This window comes from Globicephala melas, chromosome 1 (genome assembly GCF_963455315.2).
Source record: "Globicephala melas chromosome 1, mGloMel1.2, whole genome shotgun sequence".
NCBI classification, from domain to species: Eukaryota; Metazoa; Chordata; class Mammalia; order Artiodactyla; family Delphinidae; genus Globicephala; species Globicephala melas.
In genome coordinates, this window is record NC_083314.1 from 180,222,476 (window position 1) to 180,246,346 (window position 23,871).

Genomic DNA, 23,871 nt, shown 5'->3' on the forward strand with positions numbered 1-23,871 from the left:
CCTTTGCTGGGAGAGAGAGGAATCAAGGAAGACTCCAGAAGGTGCTGAGCCAGAGCAATGAGCTGAATGCGGTCGGCACTTCCTGCGACAGGGCAGTCTGGAGAGGAGATCTGGGGGACGACATCAAGGGCTCAGTTTTGGACAAGTCAGGTTTGAGATCCTATTAGACCACTGGGCAGGGGCAGGTCAACAGCTGGTTATGTAAGCCTGAATCAGGAGTGAGCCGAGCTGGGGAGGCACATTCTGGAGTTGTTAGAATACAGACAGCTAAAGCCTTGGAATAGATGAGATCAGCTAGCAGTGATTTTCAACTGGGGGCATCAGGCCACGTGTGGGAATGTTTCCGGTTGCATGGTGACCCAGGGTCGGAGGGAAACATCACTAGCATTCAATGGGCACGAGCTAGAGATGCTAAAGGTCCTGCAGTGCCCGGGACCTTGTCCCATAGCAAAGAATTACTCTTACAGCAAAACTCCAACCAGCATCCTCACCGTGAAACACACGACCTAGGGAGCAAGTGTGTAGAGAGAAGAGAAGCCCGAGAGCTGAGCACCTGGGAGGACCAGGCGGGGAGGCAGGAGGCAGGAAGTGACTCCAAAGTCAAGCAGACCTGATTCTGAAGGAGCATTGTTTTAGGGATTATTTATGCCCTTTTCCATCCGCTGACCCAGAAAAATCAATCGTATCTGCTCAGTCGCCTCATAAACAAATGCTATTATTATAAGCACTGACTCTGGACGAGGTAATGTGCCACAGACCCGCATCCCAACATCGACAACGTAAGCTGGTCCAACATTAGCATCGTGAGTGACATAAAGAGGTGTTACAGGAGTGGGGAGAAAGGTGAGACTTTGCAGCTCCACTGATGGGGCAGGTCAGCCGTGAGGGAGTATTTGGACAAGACGTCCCTCAAAGAATGGGTAAGATTTTAATACGTAAGAGTAGAATGTACAGCATTTTGGACAGAAGTGTCTCAAGGCAAACAAAGCAATAGGGGCTACACATCCTGAACACTTTCTCTGGGCTGGTCATGAACTATGTCCTCACCATCTGTCTCTCCTCACAACTTTCCCACAAGGCAAGAACTATCTCTGACTTACGGGCTAGGAAACAGCGAGGAAGAACTGTTAATGTGCGGCAGTGACAGTTCTCAAACCCAGGTCCCCTGGACCCCGAAGCTGGGGCTCTTGCAACTACAGCTCATCTGTTTCCCCGGCATGTTCTGCAAAGGCCGGGGGACTGGACCAGATTCGAGCTGACGGACTGTGACAAGGGGTAAGCATGGGAGGAGTTCTTAGAGCCACCCTGGGGAGCCTCAGGCCTGGGGGTGACGCCGCCCCATGGGAAACGGAGAGCGGCAGGAGGAGGGTTTTGGAGGCACAGGAGTGAAACAGTGTAAGATGTGTTTAGAAATGCATATGAGGCTGGTGGGTAGGATGAACGCCATCAAAAGGCTGCCAGTACAGTGCCGAGGGAAAAGATGACGACCACTGCGCCACCTCATGAATACAATTAGAGGGGCTCAAGGAGCGTGGTGGCGTGGACACCGGAGAAATCCAGCATCCACGGACTCTGCGCAAAGCCCCCCCAGAAGGTTTAAGTTTGTAGTTGAAGCACGTTGGCTACAGTAACACGTAAAATTCTCATCAAAGCTGCAGGAATACTTGGAATGAAAACCTTCCCTAAGTGTGCTTCGACATTCTACGTTTAAGAGAGTTTTGACTCCACAGCTTTGGAACAACCTCAGTACTATCTTCATCTCGAGAATGCTGCTGCGAGTAAAGAAAAAGCAGTCCTCCCAGCTTTCCGGAAAGCAGTTCTGATTTTGAACCTAACAAAACCAGGAGCAGAACTAAGCAATATATGAAGTCACCAATAGCTGCGAAGGGCCTAATAACTGACCGGGGAATCGTCTAAATGGTGGCAATCAATGTCAGGAGAGGGCAGTGTGCTGTCACTGGCACAGCAGGAATTTCTCATGGAACCTGGCAAAACAGACCTCTTTTCTGTTTATAACTGAACGTAAAAACCAAGATGTACTGAGAGGAAAAACACCCCATCAGAGCCCTCCTGAGTTAGTCACACAGATGTCCAAAGAAGATCATGCGAACAAACCGAATTCTTGACTAGCAGACAGAGTCCTAGAGATTTAGTTCCTAGTTACTTTCCTACATCTTAACATATTCCAACAATAAAAGCTCTTCTCCAAAACAGCCCTTGAAAGTTAAAAAGGCAGAGAGAGTTTTCAGGACAAAGACTTCTCACCTCATTTCCTAACTTTAGGTCAAGTGTTTAAGGGTTCTCCTACCCCAAACCTGGGCTCTAACTTCACAGAAGCCCACAGGTGGGACGGTAACAAGTACCGACAAGTCTGTCGGACCTAAGCCTTCAGACCCAGATGCAGCCCCCAAAGCAGGGCTCTGCCTGGGGCCAAGGCTGCTTCCCTGCGATGCTGTCCCATCACCTGGACCGTGTCCTCACCCGGGGCAGCTGGTCCCACTGTTCTTTGTTCTTCATCTCTTCTTGCACTTCGTGGATCCGCTTCAAAGACTCCAGGCTTTCATCGAGCAAAAATGTTGTGTCGTTTATCAGCATGTTTATATAGCGGACAAACTGCTTCCCGGAACTAAAAAGGCAATTACACGGTACATGGTCACACATTTCCCTGGAGCGGAGGTGCAGCTCTGGTGCTGCAGCCCCACATCTCCTGAGACCTTGTTATTCTTCTGTATTAACTGATAAGCTCATTCCACCGATGTGCTACAGCCACCCTGCACGGTTCCCGAGAGCCAAGTCCTAACATTCTAGAGTTCTGCGAGCAAATTCCCTTGGTAGCTCAAATTTGGCAACACTGGTGGTATTTACACCCTGGACGACCAGCAAATGCTGATCTTTCTCCCCCTCCAGAGAGTGGATTTACCAGCACTCCCCAGCTCATTCCCTCAATAATTTTAAGTAGAGAAAACACTCTTCCAGCCTAGAAAAGAAAATATGCTTAAACTCCCCAACATATAAGGAAAGCACAAATACCCACATATAAGAGATAAGAGAACTTCCGATACAGTTCTTCTTTATTATAAAGAAAGACAGGTTGAAGAAAAAGTGGAAGCTGTAATACTGATAAAGTAGGATATTAACATACTTTATGGAAACAGAAGTTTCCAATCTCTGGAACTGTCCTGCATATCCTATTATAATGGAGGGACTTGCTGGTGAGCTGAGATGGCTTGGCCCACCTGTTAGACTCTGTATCTGCCAGATTAGTAGAGAAAAGAGGAGCTACACTTCAGGATCTACTGCTGGGTGACCAGAGGGCAGTGAGCCCATGCCGGGGGTGCGGGGAAGAGAAGTTCCTGTGAACAAGGGCAGAGGCCTGGATTTCAGGAACATGGCAAGTTCAGGATGAACTCTCCAGGCAGATGAAGCTGTGGGCCTGCCTGGTCTCCTAAGCTCATGCCAAGCTTTTTTTTGCTGGAACGTAATTCTGATGACAAGAGCAGTTCATGGAGATAACTAAATTAAAGAGGTTACTCTGCAGAAAGGTGTCTAGCAAATGGCTACTCCACTGGTCACACTTATACTGTTGACTAGTAACTCAGTAAACAAGTGACAGCTAGGCTTGACCAAAGACTGAACATGGGTTGCAAAAGATCCAAGGAGATGGGATAAAATCTCTTCTGAAGAATAATTCAAGAGTTCAATATTTTCACCTACATTTCTATTTGAAGTACTTTTCTTTTTAAAGTAACTTAGGTGGAATTACTAACGTCCAGGTTTAAGTAGTCACCGAAATTTCAGGTTGGTAATGAAAAGCCCTTAATCAAGGTCTAGGGCCTCACTACAAAGAACGTCACTTCAAGTGACAGCCTTACCCTATCTGCTTCTGAATCTGAAGTTCTCCTTACATTTCTAACTCTAAAGCTTGGTATCATATTCAAGAGCACCGTAAGATCTCATTTCAGGCATTCTGCAAATTCATTTAATACTGTACTCAGGAAACACCAAAAAACACAACACATCATTTCAGAATAGTTACAGATTCTTTCTCTACGTATACCATGCCCACAGTATCTTGAAAAATCTGAAGTTCAGCAATGTCTGTCAAGCACAGAGATTTAGATAACCCTACTCACATTTAGCAGTACCATCTGGAAAACTTAAGGGAGGCTGAGACCAAGCAAACAGTCAACAAGAACCCAGCTGTGAAAGTTTTTAAGCGGCCACTCCACCTGTGATTTGCAAGAGAGCAAGCTGTGACATTAGGGGCCCAATACTCACTTGAACTCCTCCATAAAGGTGCCATGGTGAGCTATATTTTGCCAAAGGCTTTTAAAAATGGTGCTAATATGATAGCGAATGGTGAACTTGTCATAGAACTCGCTGGTGGCTCCGGTATGCTCAACATCTAAAGAAGAAAGACAAGGGACTGAAGCATATGTACTTTCTTCCCTTTCTAAAAGCAGTTATTGCTGCTACAATGTCACTGAATGAATAATACAAATCTGCAAAATCACAGATGTGATAAAATCTTGTCTATATCTCACATGGAAGGCAGAAGAGAAATTACGAGGTGGTTTTGAAGACAAAAGTTTCACAACCAAGGTCTGGCAATGACACAATAACAAAAGGAACTGGGCTGGGAAAATAGCTTGGCAACACCCATGACCAGAATCTGAATTCTCATAACTCCCCCAATTTTCTTACTAATTTATAGAAATTCCATAGAACTTTAAATGAGTATCCCTGAGCAGGAAAAAAATTGGGTTAAGTTTTATTAAGGGCCACATACCTACTAAATGTGACTATTATTTTAACTACTTTTGTATAATTGATGTTCTAAAAGTAGAGAAAAGCATAGTAAATCTCTATGTACTCATCATTCATTTACCAATTACCATCATCCATGTATCTTTTTACATGGAACAAAGATCAAACTTAGTTATCCAAAAGACAAACAGCTTAAGCATGAGAAATTCCTGAATTCATGACAAATCTTAAAAAGAAGGAAAACTGTCAGGTAAAGACAGTACGACTCAAAGAAAAGATAAAAGGCACCCTATAAATGCTGGTGGGGATGAGCAGACAATTTTACAAAATGTATCACCAAGCCATCAGTATGCCCATCTTTCTGACCCACCAATTCTATTCAAGAAAACACATGTTCAAAGACTGATCTCCAAGGATACTCATTAAAGTACTATTTATATGAAAAGAATATAAATAATCCAAGTGCCCAACAGAGAACCCAAAAAGGTATTTGTGATATATTAAGTGAAAACCATAGGCTACCAAACAAAATATACAGTTTGGGTCCAATCATATTAAAAAATACACACACACTCACACACATGATGTACAAATTGACTCGAAAGATACAGAGCAAAATGTTAACAGATTCTCTCTGAGTGCAGAGATTATCAATGATTTTTATTTTCTTTTTTGCTATTTTCTATATTTGCCAATGAACAGTTTCTTGGGATTAAAAAGGAAAGTAGTTATTTAAAGATAAAAGGAATAAGCTAAGACCTACGGTAAAAAGATCTAAAAGCACTTACATATATTCATTAGGTCAACCTTTCTTTAAGCTGAACTAAGTGTCATTTTATTAACTGTATAAAAATGTGAACTAAAGCGTGGAGGGCTGATTCAGCAGAGTCCACAGGAGAAGAACACCGGGGGCTGACAAAGCCTGGTCAAGGCTCTAAATGGCTCATAACACCTGTACTGTATCCTGAACACAGCAGAGGCTAAGTAATGACCGTTAACTTACTACCCATCAATATACATCTCTCCCAACATTAAAAGAAAATTCATTCCTAATGTTCCCTCAAAACTGCATCAGCCCAAGTTCTAATTCTCAAGTCCTAGTTCTGAGAGGCCTGCAATGAACTACCCCTGGTAGTTGCTCCCCCGTCATGAGTCTTCTGGCTTGATTCACCAGGCTGCTCAGGCTTCAGGGCCTTTACGCTTGCTGTCCTCACTGTCTGCACACTGTGGCTGAGATCTGCTTATTGTCCCCTCTTGGGTCTCATTTTCAACATTACTCCAAAGTCATCTCCTCAGAGACCTCCCCTGACTATGCTTCTTAAAGCAGCACCAGGCCTTCCTCTCACACTCACTCTCTGGAATTACCTCATTTATGGGTTCAGTGTCTGTCTCCCAGCTAGGGTGCCTGACTGGTGATGGCGGGGATTTGGGGTCCTCACCGCTAGGCCCTGGCAGCAACACCAAAGCTGACCCGCAGTAGGAGCTCCGTACGTATTTGTTGAATTAGAGATCGAATCTACTTGGGCTAACGCTGGCTTTGCTGATTCAGATCAGCGTGGGGAAGAGAACAGTCTTGAAGGTAAGTCTTGGTTATCAGTGTTCTTCCTGGTTCTGAGTAGCCAAGTTTTGAGAGCTGGTCCTTAAGGCACTGACTGCTGTGGTACAAATAAAATACTCTTATTTTTGAAACTCAGTTTTATTTTTGGAACAAACATTTGATCTTAAGTATTGTCTAAGCTAGAATACCCTCTCTGGGGTGTAAAAGAGGAGACTGTTCCAGAGATCAATCTCTAATTCATGTCTGAGAGCCGTGCTCAGGAGCCAGGACCTCAGTCAGCAGGACTTAACATGGATTTGATGGACACGTGGGGAGTGTCCACCACGCCCGCGGCAGGGCTCCCTTGGCGCAGGGCCCGTGGTAACTGGAGGAGCACCTGTGCTAATGCCCGGCTGCTGAGGCCGCTGCCACTCACTGGCTGTTTACCTTCAGCAAGCTTCTTGACCTTTCTAAGCTGCAGTTTCCTCATTCGTAAAATGGAGATATTTATAGCACCCATCTTGAGGACTGCCGTGTGGATTTAGTGAAAGGATTAGTAAATGTTCAATAAGCAGTGGCTATTATTAGCATGGGTATCATCTAATACCCATGGACCACCACAGAGGTGGCCCAGGGCCAGAGGGCACACTGCTTGGTGGCAAGGGGGAAAGGAAAAACAACACCCGCCCACCAGCTCCTGGAATCTTACCGGTGGGGGGCCCCCCAGGCCCAGTACTGGTCTCACAGGCAAGAGGCCCAGCCCTGTTCTTTATACCAGAGCCACAGTGACAGGCCCAGGGCACTGAGTACAAAATGCACTTAACTAAAAAATTTTTTTTTTAATACTAACAATGCATGTTTACTGTAGAATAATTAAGATGTTCAGATAATTTAAAAAAAAACCCACAAACTACCCACAGTTCTACCATTCATAAATAACCAATTCACTGTTAATATTTTGGCGTATACTCTCCCATACTTTTTTCTGTAATATATATATGTGTACCAAAACGTGGTCATACTTGACATATTGTTCCATTACATGGCATTTTCTTTACTTTTTATTACTTAACCACGTACTGTAAATAACACACTATTTTTCATGGTTCCCATAGACCCACCGTATGGATACACTATAATTTACTTAACTGACCCACAATTGGCAGGAATTTAGGTTGTTTTTAATACTCTCACTGTACCGCATTATAAATACTAACACAGTGAATGCTGTTATAAACATTTATAGACATTTATATTTATTCCCACAGAATCGATTATTATGAATGAAATTTACATGTAAGAGGGTGTACTCATTATTTAGCTGCTGTCTCTCAGTCCCAAATCCACCAATTTTTTTTTTTTAAAAAGACATTTATTTATTTATTTCTTTGGTCGCGCCGGGTCTTAGTTGCGGCACTGGGCTCCTTAGTTGCGGCATGTAACTCTTAGGTGCAGCATGCACGTGGGATCTAGTTCCCTGACCAGGGATCGAACCTGGACCCTTGCATTGGGAGGATGGAGTCTTAACCACTGGGCCACCAGGGAGGTCCCCCCAAATCCACCCTTTATACTTGGCTTTGTGATACTGACGCTGGGACTCTTAAGTTTCCCTTTGCCGGCTGGCCCCCTGTTAGGCTCGTCAACAGGGGGCGCTGCAGGGGAGCTGGAAAACTGAAGAAGGGACTTGGACCTCTGTTGGCTTGCTGCTCCCATCATGGACTCTCCAGCCCAGCAGCAGCAGCTGGCTTGTTTCCAGCTTTGTTCCACACTCGCAGGACCAGGAATCCCATATGCCCTCAGAGACACCAGCACCAGCTGGCCAGCATGCTTCCTCAGGCCTGGGTCCCAGTTCTGTCTAAGCACTAATTTGAGGCACTAGAATCCCATAACCCCAGCCTTTTCCCTTGGTTCCCCCAGTCCTAGGGACAGATGATGGCTGCTCCCTGCACTGACAATCTGTACTACCCCAGTGTTCCTTATTTGCCTTTTCTGTCTTCCACTACCTATTTCACCAGTTCCTTATGTTAAATTCTCTCTCTTAAACTAACCAGCAGGTTATCCTAACTGGGCCTTGACTGATATGGAAGATAAAAGGCTTTGGTGTGGACTGCCAATTTGCCTTCCAGAAAGGCTTTACCAACTTACATTCTTAAGAGAGTTTCATAGCACTAATTCTACACACGAGCTACGGAGGAGATGAAACAGACTTTTGCAGGTTCGTTTATTTCCCTACAACCATATTAGCACTAGGTATTCCCATCTTAAAAATAAATTTAACAGGTGAAAAGAGGTACCTCATCATTATTTTAAGAAATGCAGAATTACCTTCAATTCAGGTAAGCCTGACAGGTGCAAGGGACCATACAAGGTCCCGTCCTGCACACGGGTGATGTACCACTTGTACCTGGAATGGCCCGTGGTCCTCTCCTACCAGGGCTGAGAGGTAAGAGGAGGACAGGAGAGCCAAGCGGGGGCCTTTTACCCAGGAGTGTTCTGCTGTTGCCAAGGTGAGCATGTTAACAAAACTTCAAGAGGCCTGCATACTTGTTTAGGTTTAAGAGGATATAGGCAGGCTTGGGGAAGGAGAGAATCTCCTAGTAGGTGACATAAGATAATAGTGACAAAGGGGAAAGGAGGTAGACAGGTTCTTGAGCCTCAGAAGCACACAGAGAGAGATGTCAGCACCAGCCCAAAACAAGCAGGAGCAGGTCTTGGTCTACAGGGAAGGGGTGGTTGTCACTGAACACAGAGGAATCCTCAAACCGCTGCTGCCGCCGTGAACAACAATGGACTGTGCTCCGGGAGGCTGGTGTTTCTTCTAAGAGCATGGCGAGTACATTCTGCTAAATGGGTGCTCAGAACGTGCTAGGTTCAATAGAAGATAAGAAGACAGACAAGGGCTTCCCTGATGGCGCAATGGTTAAGAATCCACCTGCCGATGCAGGGGACACAGGTTCGAGCCCTGGTCCGGGAAGATCCCACATGCCATGGAACCACTAAGCCCACGTGCCACAACTACTGAGCCTGCACGATCCACAACTACTGAGCCCACAAGCCACAACTACTGAGCCCACATGCCACAACTACTGAAATCCGTGTGCCTAGAGTTTGTGCTCCGCAACAAGAGAAGCCACTGCAATGAGAAGCCCGCACACCGCAATGAAGAATAGCCCCCGCTTGCCGCAGCTAGAGAAAGCCTGCGCGCAGCAACAAACACCCAACACAGCCAAAAATAAATAAATAAATAAATAAATAAAAAGAAGACAGACAACACACTTCCTTTCCTGAGAAACATACAAACTGGAGGGAAAATGTTCCATCTGTATAATCCTGTGCCTTTGGTAGAGAACAGGTGAATGCATCCCCTAAGTAATGGGCCTTATGAAAACACATTTGCAGTTCAAAAGCCAAATTAAAAATGAAAATTTGGAATACAATTCAACCAGAAGAGGAAGACCTCCTTGCAGAGTGTCTGATACATTCTCAGTTTTGTTCACCAGTGTTGCCTAGCACCTAGAACAGTGCCTGGCAAATAGTAGGCATTGGATGAATGTACAGAATTAGTCAATGAGTGACTCTCAGAGATCCTGATTCTGCTGGTTTGAGTGGGATCTCCAAGAATAAGCATTTTTAACAAGCTCCTGGTTTTACCCAGTTTTGAAACTCTGGGTTATAGGACAGTGTTGCGAAACTAATGTTGTAAGTTAAAAGCTAAAATGACCCAGGTAGTTTCAGATAAAAACACCAACTTGATCTCAGTGTTACCCATCTGACTTTCAATGGATCTCACTGAATCATCAGGGACTAGTATATAGAGTGGTCAGTGTAATATTTCCACAACTCAGGGGAAAAATAACCAACAGTTTATGCTCTGCTGGCAGTGTATTAGTGGGTCATACTTAAGCCGATGTCAGAATATTAGGTAACAGGTTTAGAACAACTTCAACCACTGGCTTTAGACGACCTTGCCCACCTGTACACATCAGGAACCTACCTGTATAAAACTTCATCAGGGAAGGGACCAACAGCTTGGTGGAGAGAGGATGGTTCTCAATCATTTCAAAAAACTTCTGGGTCCGTGGCTGAACAGCAGGGTTAGTCATAAACATGACTTCTACGAGTTTGGCCACCAGATATGGATTTCGGATGTAGTTCTGGTTACACAACATCACAACGAGGAACATCACAATATCCTGAGTACAGGGCTCATAAAGCACCTGAGGAGAGTATCTGAAGAGAGGTGAGAGGAACAGGTAGTAAAGCTCTGAGAAAACACGGGTGGATGCTGGTGTCATTAGGCAAGGAAGGGGACGAATAGGTCTAGGAGCCAGGACACGGAATTCCCTTTAACTTGCTGAGTTTAAGGTGACTATCCCCATTACAACTAGGTAGATTTAAAACCCATTGCGTCTATTGGCCATAGCATGTTATATTAACTTATGTTTTAGAAAATAAACCAAAGGTATGATTAAATCATAGGTGAATTTTACAAAAGATCTTCATGACCAAAAAGACTTTAAAAAATATTTTGATGGAGCTGTTTTCATTTTTTTCAAAGTTCAAATATTGGTTATACACTCAACATATTTCTTTGTAAGCATTCTCTAATTTTACAATTGAGAAAAATTTTGGTACAAAATATAGAGGTGGGTATTTCTGGCTTTTGAATGTTCACTCAGATATTTATAAACGGTTTTCTCCTTGTTTCTCAGACACACAATTCGACTCACTTTTCACAGAGCACATTATTACCAGCACTGTTAATCCTCCTCTGTCTTGAGTTATTACTGGAATTGGCTGGATGCCACAGCCGGATTTATTTTTCCAGTCTCCAGGCAGCATTCGGTTAAAGCAGTGGCATAAGATGGAGGTTCATAATATAATGTACATATTAAATATAAACACATGTTAGAACTATGTAATATGGGAATGGGACTTACTGTACAATAAAAAATAAAAATTCAGCAACATCTTCTACATAAAACTCAGGCAATGCTGCAAATACCTTGGGGACATCTGCACTTAAAGGCAGCGTGATGCTGTCAAAGAGAAAAAGTACCGGTTACAAAATGAAATCATGACACATCAAACTACAAGGAATATTATACTACCAACACAAGTAAGTGTTTCACTTGGAAAAAGCTCTCATTCTATAACAGAACTATGTAAAAAGTGCACAGGCAAAGAAACTACAACCAGAAATGAACAGGGAATAATGAAGACAGGGATAGGCTAGGGTGGACGTGAAACATTTTCGTTTTTCCTTTTCTTGATTTCTTGATTTTTATTTATTGCATTAAGATTAACGCAATAAATGTGAAGGAAATAAAAGGGTCATGTTTGGTCATTTTATGGAACTCAAACTGTTTGAGACAACAGAGCTACACATGTACTTTAAATACTATTGGGTTGGCCAAAAAGTGCCTTCGATTTTTAAGTAAAAATAAAAGACACATTTTTCATTTTCACCAAGAACTTTATTGAACAACGTCTTCACCCTTTTGATCCACTACCTTCTGCCATTTTTCAGGCAACTTCATAATTCCACCTTCCCAAAACTTTTTATCTTTTTGAGCAAAGAACTGTTCCAGGTGCCTTTTACAGTCTTCCAGGGAATTGAAATTTTTTCCATTAAGAGAATTTTGTAAAGACCGAAATAAATTCAAATCCAAAGGTGCAACGTCTGGTGAATACGGCAGATGAATCAGAGCTTCCCAGCCAAGCTGCAACAGTTTTTGTCTGGTCATCAAAGAAACATGTGGTCTTGCGTTATCCTGATGGAAGACTATGCGTTTTCTGTTGACTAATTCCGCACGTTTTTTGTTGAGTGCTGCTTTCAGTTGATCTAACTGGGAGCAATACTTGTTGGAATTAATCGTTTGGTTTTCCAGAAGGAGCTCATGATAGAGGACTCCCTTCCAGTCCCACCATATACACAACATCACCTTCTTTGGATGAAGACCGGCCTTTGGTGTAGTTGGTGGTGGTCCATTTTGCTTCCCCACGATCTCTTCCATTCCACATTACTGCACAGTATGCACTTTTCATTGCCCGTCACAATTTGTTTTAAAAACGGAACATTTTCATTACATTTAAGTAGAGAATGGCATTCGGAAATACAGTCAAGAAGGTTTTTTTTTGCTTAACTTATGTGGAATCCAAACATCAAAGCAATTAACATAACCAAGTTGGTGCAAATGATTTCCAACGCTTGATTTGGATATTTTGAGTATGCGGCTATCTCCCACGTGGTATAACATCGATTGTTCTCAGTTAATGTCTTGATTTGATCTCTATCAACTTCAACTGGTCTATCCGACCGGGAGTGTCATCCAGTGAGAAATCTCCAGCACGAAACTTCACAAACCACTTCTGACAACATTCGATCAGTCGCAGCACCTTCTCCATACACTGCACAAATCTTTTTTTGCGTTTCAGCTGCGTTTTTACCTTTCTTATAATAATAAAACATGATATGCTGAAAATGTGACTTTTTTCCTTCCATCTTCAATATTAAAATGGCTACACAAAAATTCACCAATTCTGATGTCTTTTTTTAAATGCACGCTGATATGACAGCTGTCACATACAACCTAACAAAATTGTTTCGAATGAAGTTAAAGACAACTAAGTGCTACTAGAGCCATCTTACGGAAAAAACTGAACGAACCTTTTGGCCAACCCAATATTTTCCACTCCTGCAGGGGGCTTGGGCCAACCTCACCAACACTGGTGATCCTGAGATTTCATAATAACCATAAAATAATAACAAATAAAACAAAAATGGCTGCCTGGAGGAGCTGTCCAGGTGATGATAAAGAGATCAAGAATGTTCTCAGCTCATTCTCTGAATTCGCTAAGGATTTGCCTGGACCCAGTGTCTAGGGGGACCTAATATCCTGTTAACTCCAGCGTTTAGCTTCCAATTTCCTTTTCTATCAATCAAAGATTTTATAGCCAATTTTCCAAGAATATAAAATGGGAAACAGTCTCTTCAGCAAGTGGTGCTGGGAAAGTTGGAGAGCTGCATGTAAATCAATGAAATTAGAACACTCCCTCACTCCATGAAAAAAAATAAACTCAAAATGTCTTAAAGACCTAAACATAAGACATGACACCATAAAATCCTAGAAGAGAGCATAGGCAAAGCATTCTCTGATATAAATCATACCAATGTTTTCTTAGGTCAGTCTCCCAAGGCAATAGAAATAAAAACAAAAGTAAACAAATGGGACCTAATCAAATTTACAAGCTTTTGCACAGCCAAGGAAACCATAAAAAACAAATGAAAAGACAACCTATGGAATGGGAGAAAAGTATCTGCAAATGATGTGACAGACAAGGGCTTAATCTCCAAAATATACAAACTCATACAACTCAACAACAAAAAAAAATCAAACAACACAACTGAAAAATGGGCAGAAGACCTTAATAGACACTTCTCCAAAGAAGACATACAGATGGCCAGTAGGCACATGAAAAGATGTTCATCATTGCTAATTATTAGAGAAATGCAAATCAAAACTACAATGAGGTACCACCTCACAAAGGTCAGAATGGCCATCATGAAAAAGTCTACAAATAACAAATGCTGGAGAGGGTGTAAAGAAAAGGGAACCCTCCTACGCTGTTGGTGGGAATGTAAGTTGGTGCAGCCACTGTGGAGAACCGTATGAAGATTCCTCAAAAAACTAAAAACAGAATCACCATATGATCCAGCAATCCCACTCCTGGGCATATACCTGGACAAAACTATAATTCAAAAAGACACATGCACCCCTATGTTCACAGCAGCACTATTCACGATAGCCAAGTCATGGAAAAAACCTAAATGTTCATTGATAGATGAATGGATAAAGAAGATGTGGTACATATATATACAATGGAATACTATTTAGCCATAAAAAAGAACAAAATAATGCCATTTGCAGCAACATGGATGCAACTAGAGATTATCATGCTAAGTGAAGGAAGTCAGAAAGAGAAAGACGAATACCATATGGTATCACTCATACGTGGCATCTAAAATATGGCACAAATGAACCCATCTACAAAACAGAAACAGACTCACTGGCATAGAGAACAGACTTGTGGTTGCCAAGGGGGAGTGGGGTGGGGGAAGGAAGGATTGGGAGTGTGGGATTAGCAGATGTAAACTATTAAATATAGGATGGATAAACAACAAGGTCCTACTGTATAAACACAGGGAACTATATTCACTATCCTGTGATAAACCATAATGGAAAAGAATATTAAAAAAGAAAAGAATGTCTATATATGAGTAACTGAGTCACTTTGCTGTACAGCAGAGACTGGCACAACACTGTAAATCAACTCTACTTCAATTAAAAAAAATAAAGAAAAGCGAGGCTTCCCTGGTGGCGCAGTGGGTAAGAATCCGCCTGCCAATGCAGGGGACACAGGTTCGAGCCCTGGTCCAGGACGATCCCACATGCCACAGAGCAACTAAGCCCGTGTGTCACAACTACTGAGCCTGCGCTCTAGAGCCTGTGAGCCACAACTACTGAGCCCACATGCCACAACTACTGAAACCCGCGCGCCTAGAGCCCGTGCTCCACAACAAGAGAAGCCACTTCAACGTGAAGCCTGTGCACCGCAACGAAGAGTAGCCCCCTCTCGTGGCAACTAGAGAAAGCCTGCGTGCAGCAACGAAGACCCAATGCAGTCAAAATTAACTAACTAAATAAATAAAAGCAAAAACAAAAAAACCCCCAGAACAACAACAAAAAACCCTGAAGATTTTATAGCCAATTTTTAAAAAGCACTATGTCAAAATTAATAATTTAATAGGTGTTGACAGTCCCTTATTACTGTAACTAATTCCAAGGAAAATATTTATTTACTTATTTTTTTCCCCAGGCCGCGCCATGCGGCACGTGGGGATCTTAGTTTCGCAACCAGGGGTCGAACCCATGCCCCCTGCATTGGGAGTGTGGAGTCTTAACCACTGGACTGCCAGGGAAGTCCCCGAAAATATTTATTAATACTACTACTTTCGGGCTTCCCTGGCGGTGCAGTGGTTGAGAGTCCGCCTGCCCATGCAGGGGACACGGGTTCGTGCCCCGGTCCGGGAAGATCCCACATGCCGCGGAGAGGCTCAGTTAGCTGTGGCCACTGAGCCTGCGCGTCCAGAGCCTGTGCTCCGCAACGGGAGAGGCCATAACGGTGAGAGGCCCATGCAACAACAACAACAAAAAATTACTACTTTCTATATAAGTACAACCTGGAAATGAATTCTTAATCACGTAAGGGGCTTGTCTTAGGTATTGGCTTTGACGAACAATAAAGACAACACAGCCTGGGGAGTGCAGCCGGCGTGAAGAGGACAGAGCACACTCACTCGGGATAGGCAGGGTCCAGGATGCGGAGCAGCAGCTGAATGAGAAGGCCGTAAAAATTCAGACATCTTCTCAGGAAGCTCTCGTCAAGTAAACCAGCATCAGCACAGGCCTTGCATCGTACCAGTTTCTGCGGAAGCAGGTATGTCCCCACCCATAGATTAATTAGTTGGTGGCTAAGTACCTGCAGCGTGATTGGGCAGGGAATGGGCAAGGAGATGGGAAACCTAGGCTCTAGAGCTTCAAGAGCTTCCTTGCTAACTGCCTGTAAGATGCTGGTCATGTCTCAAGAGCTTTCTCTTTCTCTGTTCTAAGAGAAAGAAAAGGCATGCCATGCGAATCACTGGGCACAGAACCTAGCACACAGTTAGTGCTGAAAAAGGTTAGGCTGTCACTGCCCTATTCAAATAACCTGATGGGGGAGGCCCTTCGGAAGTCAGGGATGGTTACTGAGAAGAGCCAGACAAATCCGCATCTCAGTGCCAGGTCAGCATTGAGCTGAAAAGCTGCTCTTGGGCAAAATGCTTGTCCACCAAGGGTATGATACCCCCCCAAAGTATCGCTGTGAGTTTAAACACACACGTGAGCACACAGTGCATATAAACAGTTTACAGGCTTCTTGAAACCTATCTCTGGAGTGCTTAGGGGGTCTATAGACCCCAGAAAAGAGCCCCCAGCTTTTTCAGCATCTCAAAGAGGTCTACTGTATAGATAAATAAAACTGAAATCTTAACTTGTACCAGAAATCTAAGTCAGGTAAAATGTCTACACATCATCCTACTAATCAACAAAAAACACGACCAGCTAACATTCAGCTTTGTAATTTGAACATAAAAGTGCATAAATGAAAAATGCATAAATTTGCTGTCTGTGCTTCCCTTGTACAACCTTAGCTAGCATCTGTTCCCAGCTATGTCTCATAAGCAGAAATCTTCCCATCTGCAGTTAGGTTCTATACGATGGATCATTTTCAATTAAACGAACAATGAGGGGCAAAGCAAAGAGATCTTTCCACTACCACAAATCCACTTTGTCAAACATCATGAAAATGCGTGGCTGGACAAACTGGAGTTGTGTGTGTTTTGAGGTGCGGGGGTGAGGGTTAGCAGATGGGGAGGATCTTGCACAAGGCAAGGAAAGGGAGGTGATGTTCAACTGAGGATGATAAAATCCATTAAGAATTCATATTGTCATTGGCATAGGCATAAGCATTTTCTGTCCTGAGATTCAAATATACATAGAAACTATCCACAAGTTTTTAAATGTACCATTTTTATCTTGGGGGGAAGAGAATAATGAGAAAAACTGAAGACATTAAACTGCTCACTCAAGGCGCATATTCTGGTGGGAAAATTACTATTATGAGGCTGGTGTATAATTATCCCAATTAATGATACAAACCTTAAGCTGAGTCTTGCAGCGCTTCAGCATTTCACGGTGTCTAGCTGCCAGTGGGGAGTCTTTCCATTGGCTTTCATTGTTTTTCAAATCTTCCACAGTTCTGAAAGTGAAGACTAACAGTCAAATGAAAGAAGACACAGAGATCCATCACCCACCTTATCTGTTCATTTTCACCATGTTACTGACTCTCAGACACATGTCCCCTCTCTCCCCCCATGTCAGCATCACCAAACTCAGTGGCAAGTTATGGCTAAATTGGCAGTATTTTTCTTTCTTACTGATTCCCAACATAACGATGTCTTAAAGTGGATGGCATTTTAGATTTGATGAAATACAGTAATCATTACTTTTGGAAGGACGTACATTGTTCCCCGTTTTTCTGGGAGGGAGAAAATGCAAGGTTACTATGCCTACTCAGTTACCCAAAACAAAAGGCTGCTTTACTAAGGACACTTTTCCTTCTGCTTGGAATGCTCTTCTCTGAGGTTACCTTTGCGACTTGCTCCTTCACTCCCTTCAGGTATCTCCTCAAATATCACCTGTCAGACAGGTAAAGCCTTCCCTGATCATGTAATATGCTGCATATTTTAAAGACTGGCTCACTTAACACTATGTCAACCCTTTTTATCTATCAAAACATTGTGTAGGAAACTAGGGGGCAATAACTTCTTTAAAAGTACATTTCCTAGCGACTTCCCTGGTGGTGCAGCGGTTAAGAATCTGCCTACCAATGCAGGGGACACGGGTTCGAGCCCTGGTCCGGGAAGATCCCACATGCCGTGGAGCAGCTAAGCCCATGTGCCACAACTACTGAGCCTGCTCTCTAGAACCCGCGAGCCACAACTACTGAGCCTGCGTGCCACAACTACTGAAGCCCACGCACCTAGAGGCCTGTGCTCTGCAATAAGAGAAGCCACCACGAGAAGCCCGTGCACGACAACGAAGAGCAGCCCCCGCTCGCCGCAACTAGAGAAAGCCCGTGCGCAGCAACGAAGACCCAACACAGCCAAAGATAAATTAATTAAATAAATAAATTAAACAAAAACAAAAACTACATTTCCTTGATTCCCTTGCTGCCAGCATTTCTGCACATGACCTAGCTTCCACCAAGAGGTGAGCCCTCACTGAAGGCAGAAGTGAATATAGTGAAGTGACAGCCACATGGTTCTTCTGGAAGCACAGTGTTGACGGGTTTTGCTTGAAGCACTGGCAGAGGCTGAACCCTGAAGCAGCTTTTTCCTGCCAGGCCAGGTTCGAAGAAGAGCTCTGGGAGTCCTCTTTTCCAGGCGTGCCAGTGATTCAATAAACCAAATAGTAGCCTTAATTATTCTCTTGCTGCTTATCTCAGATGAAGTGGATTCCTCTGTCTACAACTGGAACATGAATAATGGTAGACAGAATAATGCTCCGCCCCACCGCCCCACAGGAAGATGTCACAGCTTAATCCCCAGAACCTGTGAATATGTTACCTTACATGGCAAAAGGAAACTTGCAGATGTGATTAAGGGTATGGAGTCTAAGACGGGCCCATATGTCTGGGTGGGCCCAATGTCATCTCAGGGTCCTTCTAAGAGAAAGAGGGAGTCAGAGTAAGAGAAAGAGTTGTGACAAGTGAAGCAGAGATCAGAGGAAGGCAGAGCTGAAGATGCGATGGTGCTGATTTTGAAAAGAGAGGAAGGGGGCTGTGAACCAAGGAATGTAGGGGGTCTCCAGCAGCTGGAACAGGCAGAGAAAGAGATCCTTCCCTAGAGCCTCAGAAGGAATGCAGCCTTGATTTTAGGACTTCTGACCACCAGAACCCTAAGGTAATACTTTTTGTTGTTTTAACTCACGAAGGTCGTGGTAATCTGTTGCAGTAGCAAAAGGAAACTAACAAAACGACCTATATGCTTATTGGCAAGAAGAGGTTACAGGTAACAGGCTCTTAAGAAAAATGGGCCTTTGGGATTAGTTCTTCGACTGGGCTGGTTTGAAAGTGGTGAAGGGGACTTCCAGTGGTCCAGTGGGTAAGACTCCACGCTCCCAATGCATGGGGCCTGGGTTCGATCCGTGGTTGGGGAACTAGATCCTGCATGCCGCAACTAAGATCCCGTGTGCCACAACTAAGACCCGGTGCAGCCAAAATAAATAAATAAAATAAATACTAAAAAAAAAAAAAAAAAAAAAAGAAAGCGGTGAAGATTCAGTTAGCATGTGAGGGCATAAAACTGGTAGCCCAGGTTCTCAGTGGAAAAACAGCTGCATAAACGATCACCAGTGACCTCCTGGAGTGAAGAGATGGTGTGGCTACTTGTAACTATGCTGGAAAGCTCACAGAAGAAAATGACAGGCTCCAGATTTTAAAATCTCGCCTCAAGAACAAGACAATGAGTCAGGGAGTTTCTAAGACGACCATAAAGAAGCAGAGTCTGGTCCTATAAAGCACCAAATTATAACATAGACTGAATCCATAACCTCACTGGATCTCTTATCTAAATGTCAGAGCAAAGACTGGGACTCCAAGAATTCAAATGGAGGAGTTCAGGAGAACCAAAGTACCCAAATCCCTAAATCCCCTGAGCCTCGTCTGACAGCAGAAGCAGCTCCTGCAGTGACTGTAGCTCAGATGGTCAAATTGCAGGATGATGTCAATTTCCCTTAGGTCCCAACCCATCACACGTCATTGCTTCCAGAACCGAAACTGGAGTGAGATCAATCACTGTCCTTATGGGCCAATTACAAAGCCATATGCAGGAAAAGCACACATTTGAAGAAAAAAGAAAGACCAAGATTTGCTAATATGTTATATTAGCTTCCTATTGCTGCTGTAACAAATCATCACAAACTTACTGGCTTGCAGCAACACAATTATAGTCTTAGAGTTCCAGAGGTCAGGAGCCTAAAATGGGTCAGCAGGGGATGCATTCCTTCTGGAGGCTCTAGGGAGGGTGTTTCCTTGCCCTTTCCAGCTTCTAGAGGGAGCCTGCATTCCTTGGCTTGTGGACCCACATCACTCTGATGTCTGCTTCTGTCATCACATTTTCCTTTCTCACTCTGACCTTCTTGCCTCCCTCTTAAAAGGACCCTTGTGATACACTGGGTCCACCCAGATAATCTAGGAAAACCTCTCCATCTCAAGATCCTACAATTAGTCACATCTGCAAAGTCTCTTTTACCATGTAAGGTAACACATTCACAAATTCTGGGCACTAGGACATGAACATCTTTGCCGCACCACTATTCTACCTACTATATATGTAGTGAAGAAATGTGGCAGTATGTGTGGAACAGATTTTGAAGATGCTTGATCACCAAGAGAGGAACATGCTAACACACTCCTAAGTGGGGATAAATTCATTGACATGAATACAACGACCAGAGTCTCTGGATTCAACCTTATCCTGAGTATCTGGGAGGGGCTCTAACTGTGTGCCCACCTGGTTGACTAAAACCTAGAATTGAAGTTGAGTTGTTAGGAATTCCTTGATATAAATTCAGAGGAAGGAATCCAAAATATAAGAAGCTTGGGATATTAATATAGATTTACCACATATGACTAGCTCAGAAAACCACCCTCTCAAAACACACGCATACCCCAACTGTGTCCTGGAAGATACTTCTTTTATTTTCTTAATCTGACTTCAGCCAGATGTACTTTTATTTATTTAATTAGTTTTTTAATTTAAAAAATTTATTTATTTATTTTTGGCTGCATTGGGTCTTCACTGCTGCACGTGGGCTTTCTCTAGTTGCGGCAAGCGGGGGCTACTCTTTGTTGTGGTGCGCGGGCTTCTCATTGCAGTGGCTTCTCTTGTTGTGGAGCATGGGCTCTAGGTGTGCGGGCTCAGTAATTGTGGCTCGGAGGCTGCAGAGCGCAGGATCAGTAGTTGTGGCACACGGGCTTAGTTGCCACGGACTACAGGCTTAGCTGCTCCACAGCATGTGGGATCTTCCTGGATCAGGGCTTGAACCCGTGTCCCCTGCATTGGCGGGCAGATTCTTAACCACTGCGCCACCAGGGAAGCCCTGGAAGATACCTCTTGTATCACAGCACTGAAAAATACACAGGTGGGGGGAACACCAACATCTCTGAAAGGCACCAACCCTCACTGCAGGCTGGGAGTGAAGATGGCAGATGGTGCCATTGACATGTATCCTCCGAAGTCAGTGGGAATGATGGGACCACAGGACAGCATCCACTCCAGGATGAAGGAACAGACAAATCAGAGTTGGAAATTTTTATAAGCCTCTCAATAACTGATATTATAAGCTGATAAAATCAGCAGACATAAGGAAAATTTGAACAAAAGATAAACAAACTTAAACGATATATGTGAAATACTGCAAAAAGCAATATAGAAAGCGGATTCTTTTCTTTTCTTCTTCTTTTTTCTTTGGTTGCGTGGCACGTGGGATTTTAGTTCCCTGACCAGGACTGAACCGAGGTCCTCGGCAGTGAGAGTGCAGAGTCCTAACCACTGGACTGCCAGGGAATTCCTGTGCGCTCATTTCCGTTATGGAACATTTATTAATTTAAATGTTAGCTACGAAGCAAATCTCAATAAAGTTCAAAGAACACAAATCAGAATATGTCTTCTGACAATGGAATTTAGCTAGAAATCAGTAACAAAGGATAAATGAACAAATCCCCCCAAGAATCTGGAATTTAAGCACCCCATCTTTATATAATCCACAAGTCAAGTAAGAAATAATAAAAATTCGAATATATTTTGAACGGCACAATAAAATACGACATACCAAAAGGTGCTCAAGATCACTAACTATTAAGGAAATGCAAATCAAAACCACAATGAGATATCACCTCATACCTGTTAGAATGGCCACTATCAAAAAGATAAGAAATAAGTGTTGGTAAGAATGTAGAGAAGAGGGAAGCCCTGTGCACTGTTGGTGGCAATGTAAACTGGTACAACCACTATGGAAAACAGTATGGATATTCCGCAAAAAATTAAAATTAAAACTACTGTATGATCCAGCAATTCCACTTCTGGGTATTTAGCCCACGAAAACAAAAATGAAAAGATATATGCACCCCCATGTTCATTGCAACATTATTTACAATAGCCAAGATAGAGAAACAATCCAAGTGTCCACCAACAGATGAATGGAAAAAGAAATGTCTCACACACACAGACACACACACACACAGAGGAATATTTTTCGGCCATAAAAAAGAATGAAATTTTGCCACTGGTAACAACATGGATGGACCTTGAGGGCATTATGCTAAGTGAAATAAGTCGGACAGCGATAAATACCATATAATCTCACTTATGTATGGAATCCTAAAAAAACAAACAAAAACCCAAAATACCAAGTTCAAAGACACAGAGAAGACGACTGGTGGCTGCCAGAGGTAGGGGAGTGGGGTGGACAAAATAGGTCAAGGGTGTCAAAAGGTACACAAACTACCAGTTATAAAATAAGTAAGTCATGGGGATGTAATATACAACATGGTGACTATAGTTAATAATACTGTACTGCGTATTTGAAAGTTGCTGAGAGAGATCCTAAAAGTTCTCATCACAAGAAAAAAATATGTTACTATGTACGGTGACAGATGTTAATTAGACTTATTGTGGTGACCATTTTGCAATATATGCAAACATCAAATCATTATGTTGTATACCTGAAACCAACATAATGTTATATGTCTATTATACCTCAGTAAAAAAGATGACCTACTAAAAATGAGGGATGCAGCTAAAGCCATACTTAGAGGGAAACTAAACAGCCTTAAATGCATATATAAGAAAGGGCTGAAAATGAATGATTTAAATATCAACCTCAAAAAGCAATAGAAACATCAACAAAAAGCAAATTAAACTAAAAGGAAATAATAAAGGCCCTACAGACACAAAAGTGATAAAAAGAGGATACTATGAACAACTTTATACCGAAAAGTTTTAAAACTTTACATACCACGGGAAAACTGGCACAAGATGAAATGAAAATCTAAACAGGCCAATATCTATTAACAATAAAATACATAATTTAAAAAACTTCCCACATAGAAAACTCTAAGCCCAGACAACTTCATCAATGTTTCCTAACATTTAAGGAAGAAATAAAATAATTCTTACACAATAAACTCCTCAAAAAATATAAAAAGAGGGGACACTCCACAACTGATTCTATGTGGCAAGAATAATGTTGATAACAAAATTTGAGGAGGACTTAACAAGAAATGAAAATCATAGGTCAATCTTTCTTTTGAATATAGACTCAAAACTCCTAAACAGAATGTTAGCAAATTGAATATCCAATGAGATTTAAAAGCAATAATATAGAGTTGAGTTTATTTCAAGAATATAAGGGAACTTCCCTGGTGGTCCAGTGGCAAAGAATCCACCTTCCAAAGCAAGGGACGCGGGTTCGATCCTTGGTCAGGGAACTAAGATCCCACATGCCACGGGGCAACTAAGCCTGCGTGCCACAACTACTGAGCCTGCATGCCTGAACTAGAGAGCTCACACACTCTGGAGCCTGCGCGCCACAACTACAGAGAGAAAACCTACACGCCACAACTAGAGGAAAGCCCAGGAACTGCAACAAAAGATCCTGCATGCCTCAACAAAGATCCCACGTGCCACAACTAAGACCCAACACAGTCAAGAATAAAATAAATAAAATAATAATAATAATTAAAAAAGAATGTAAGATTGGTTTGATATCAGAAAGCCAGTTGATGTAATTCAACCATATTAATAGAATAAAGGGGAAAAAAATCTGATCTCCTCAACAGAGATGGAAAAAGATTTTAATAAAATTCAACTCCTGTTGAGAACAAAAAACTTGTAGAAAATA

The 23,871-nt window shown here is 42.8% G+C and overlaps 1 protein-coding gene across 3 annotated transcripts in view; it reads right to left on the reverse strand.

The window, feature by feature from the left end:
* The window catches only part of UBE4B (ubiquitination factor E4B), a 110,301-nt gene that overhangs the window by 14,080 nt on the left and 72,350 nt on the right, over positions 1-23,871 (reverse strand). For all 3 annotated transcript variants that reach the window (XM_030879009.2, XM_060283291.1, XM_030879001.2), the window contains 6 exons: positions 17,065-17,164; positions 15,666-15,793; positions 11,245-11,343; positions 10,299-10,534; positions 4,279-4,405; positions 2,482-2,626 (listed from right to left, as the gene is read on the reverse strand). In XM_030879009.2, the coding sequence (XP_030734869.1) occupies positions 2,482-2,626; positions 4,279-4,405; positions 10,299-10,534; positions 11,245-11,343; positions 15,666-15,793; positions 17,065-17,164 (835 nt within the window). The remainder of the gene's footprint in view (positions 1-2,481; positions 2,627-4,278; positions 4,406-10,298; positions 10,535-11,244; positions 11,344-15,665; positions 15,794-17,064; positions 17,165-23,871) is intronic.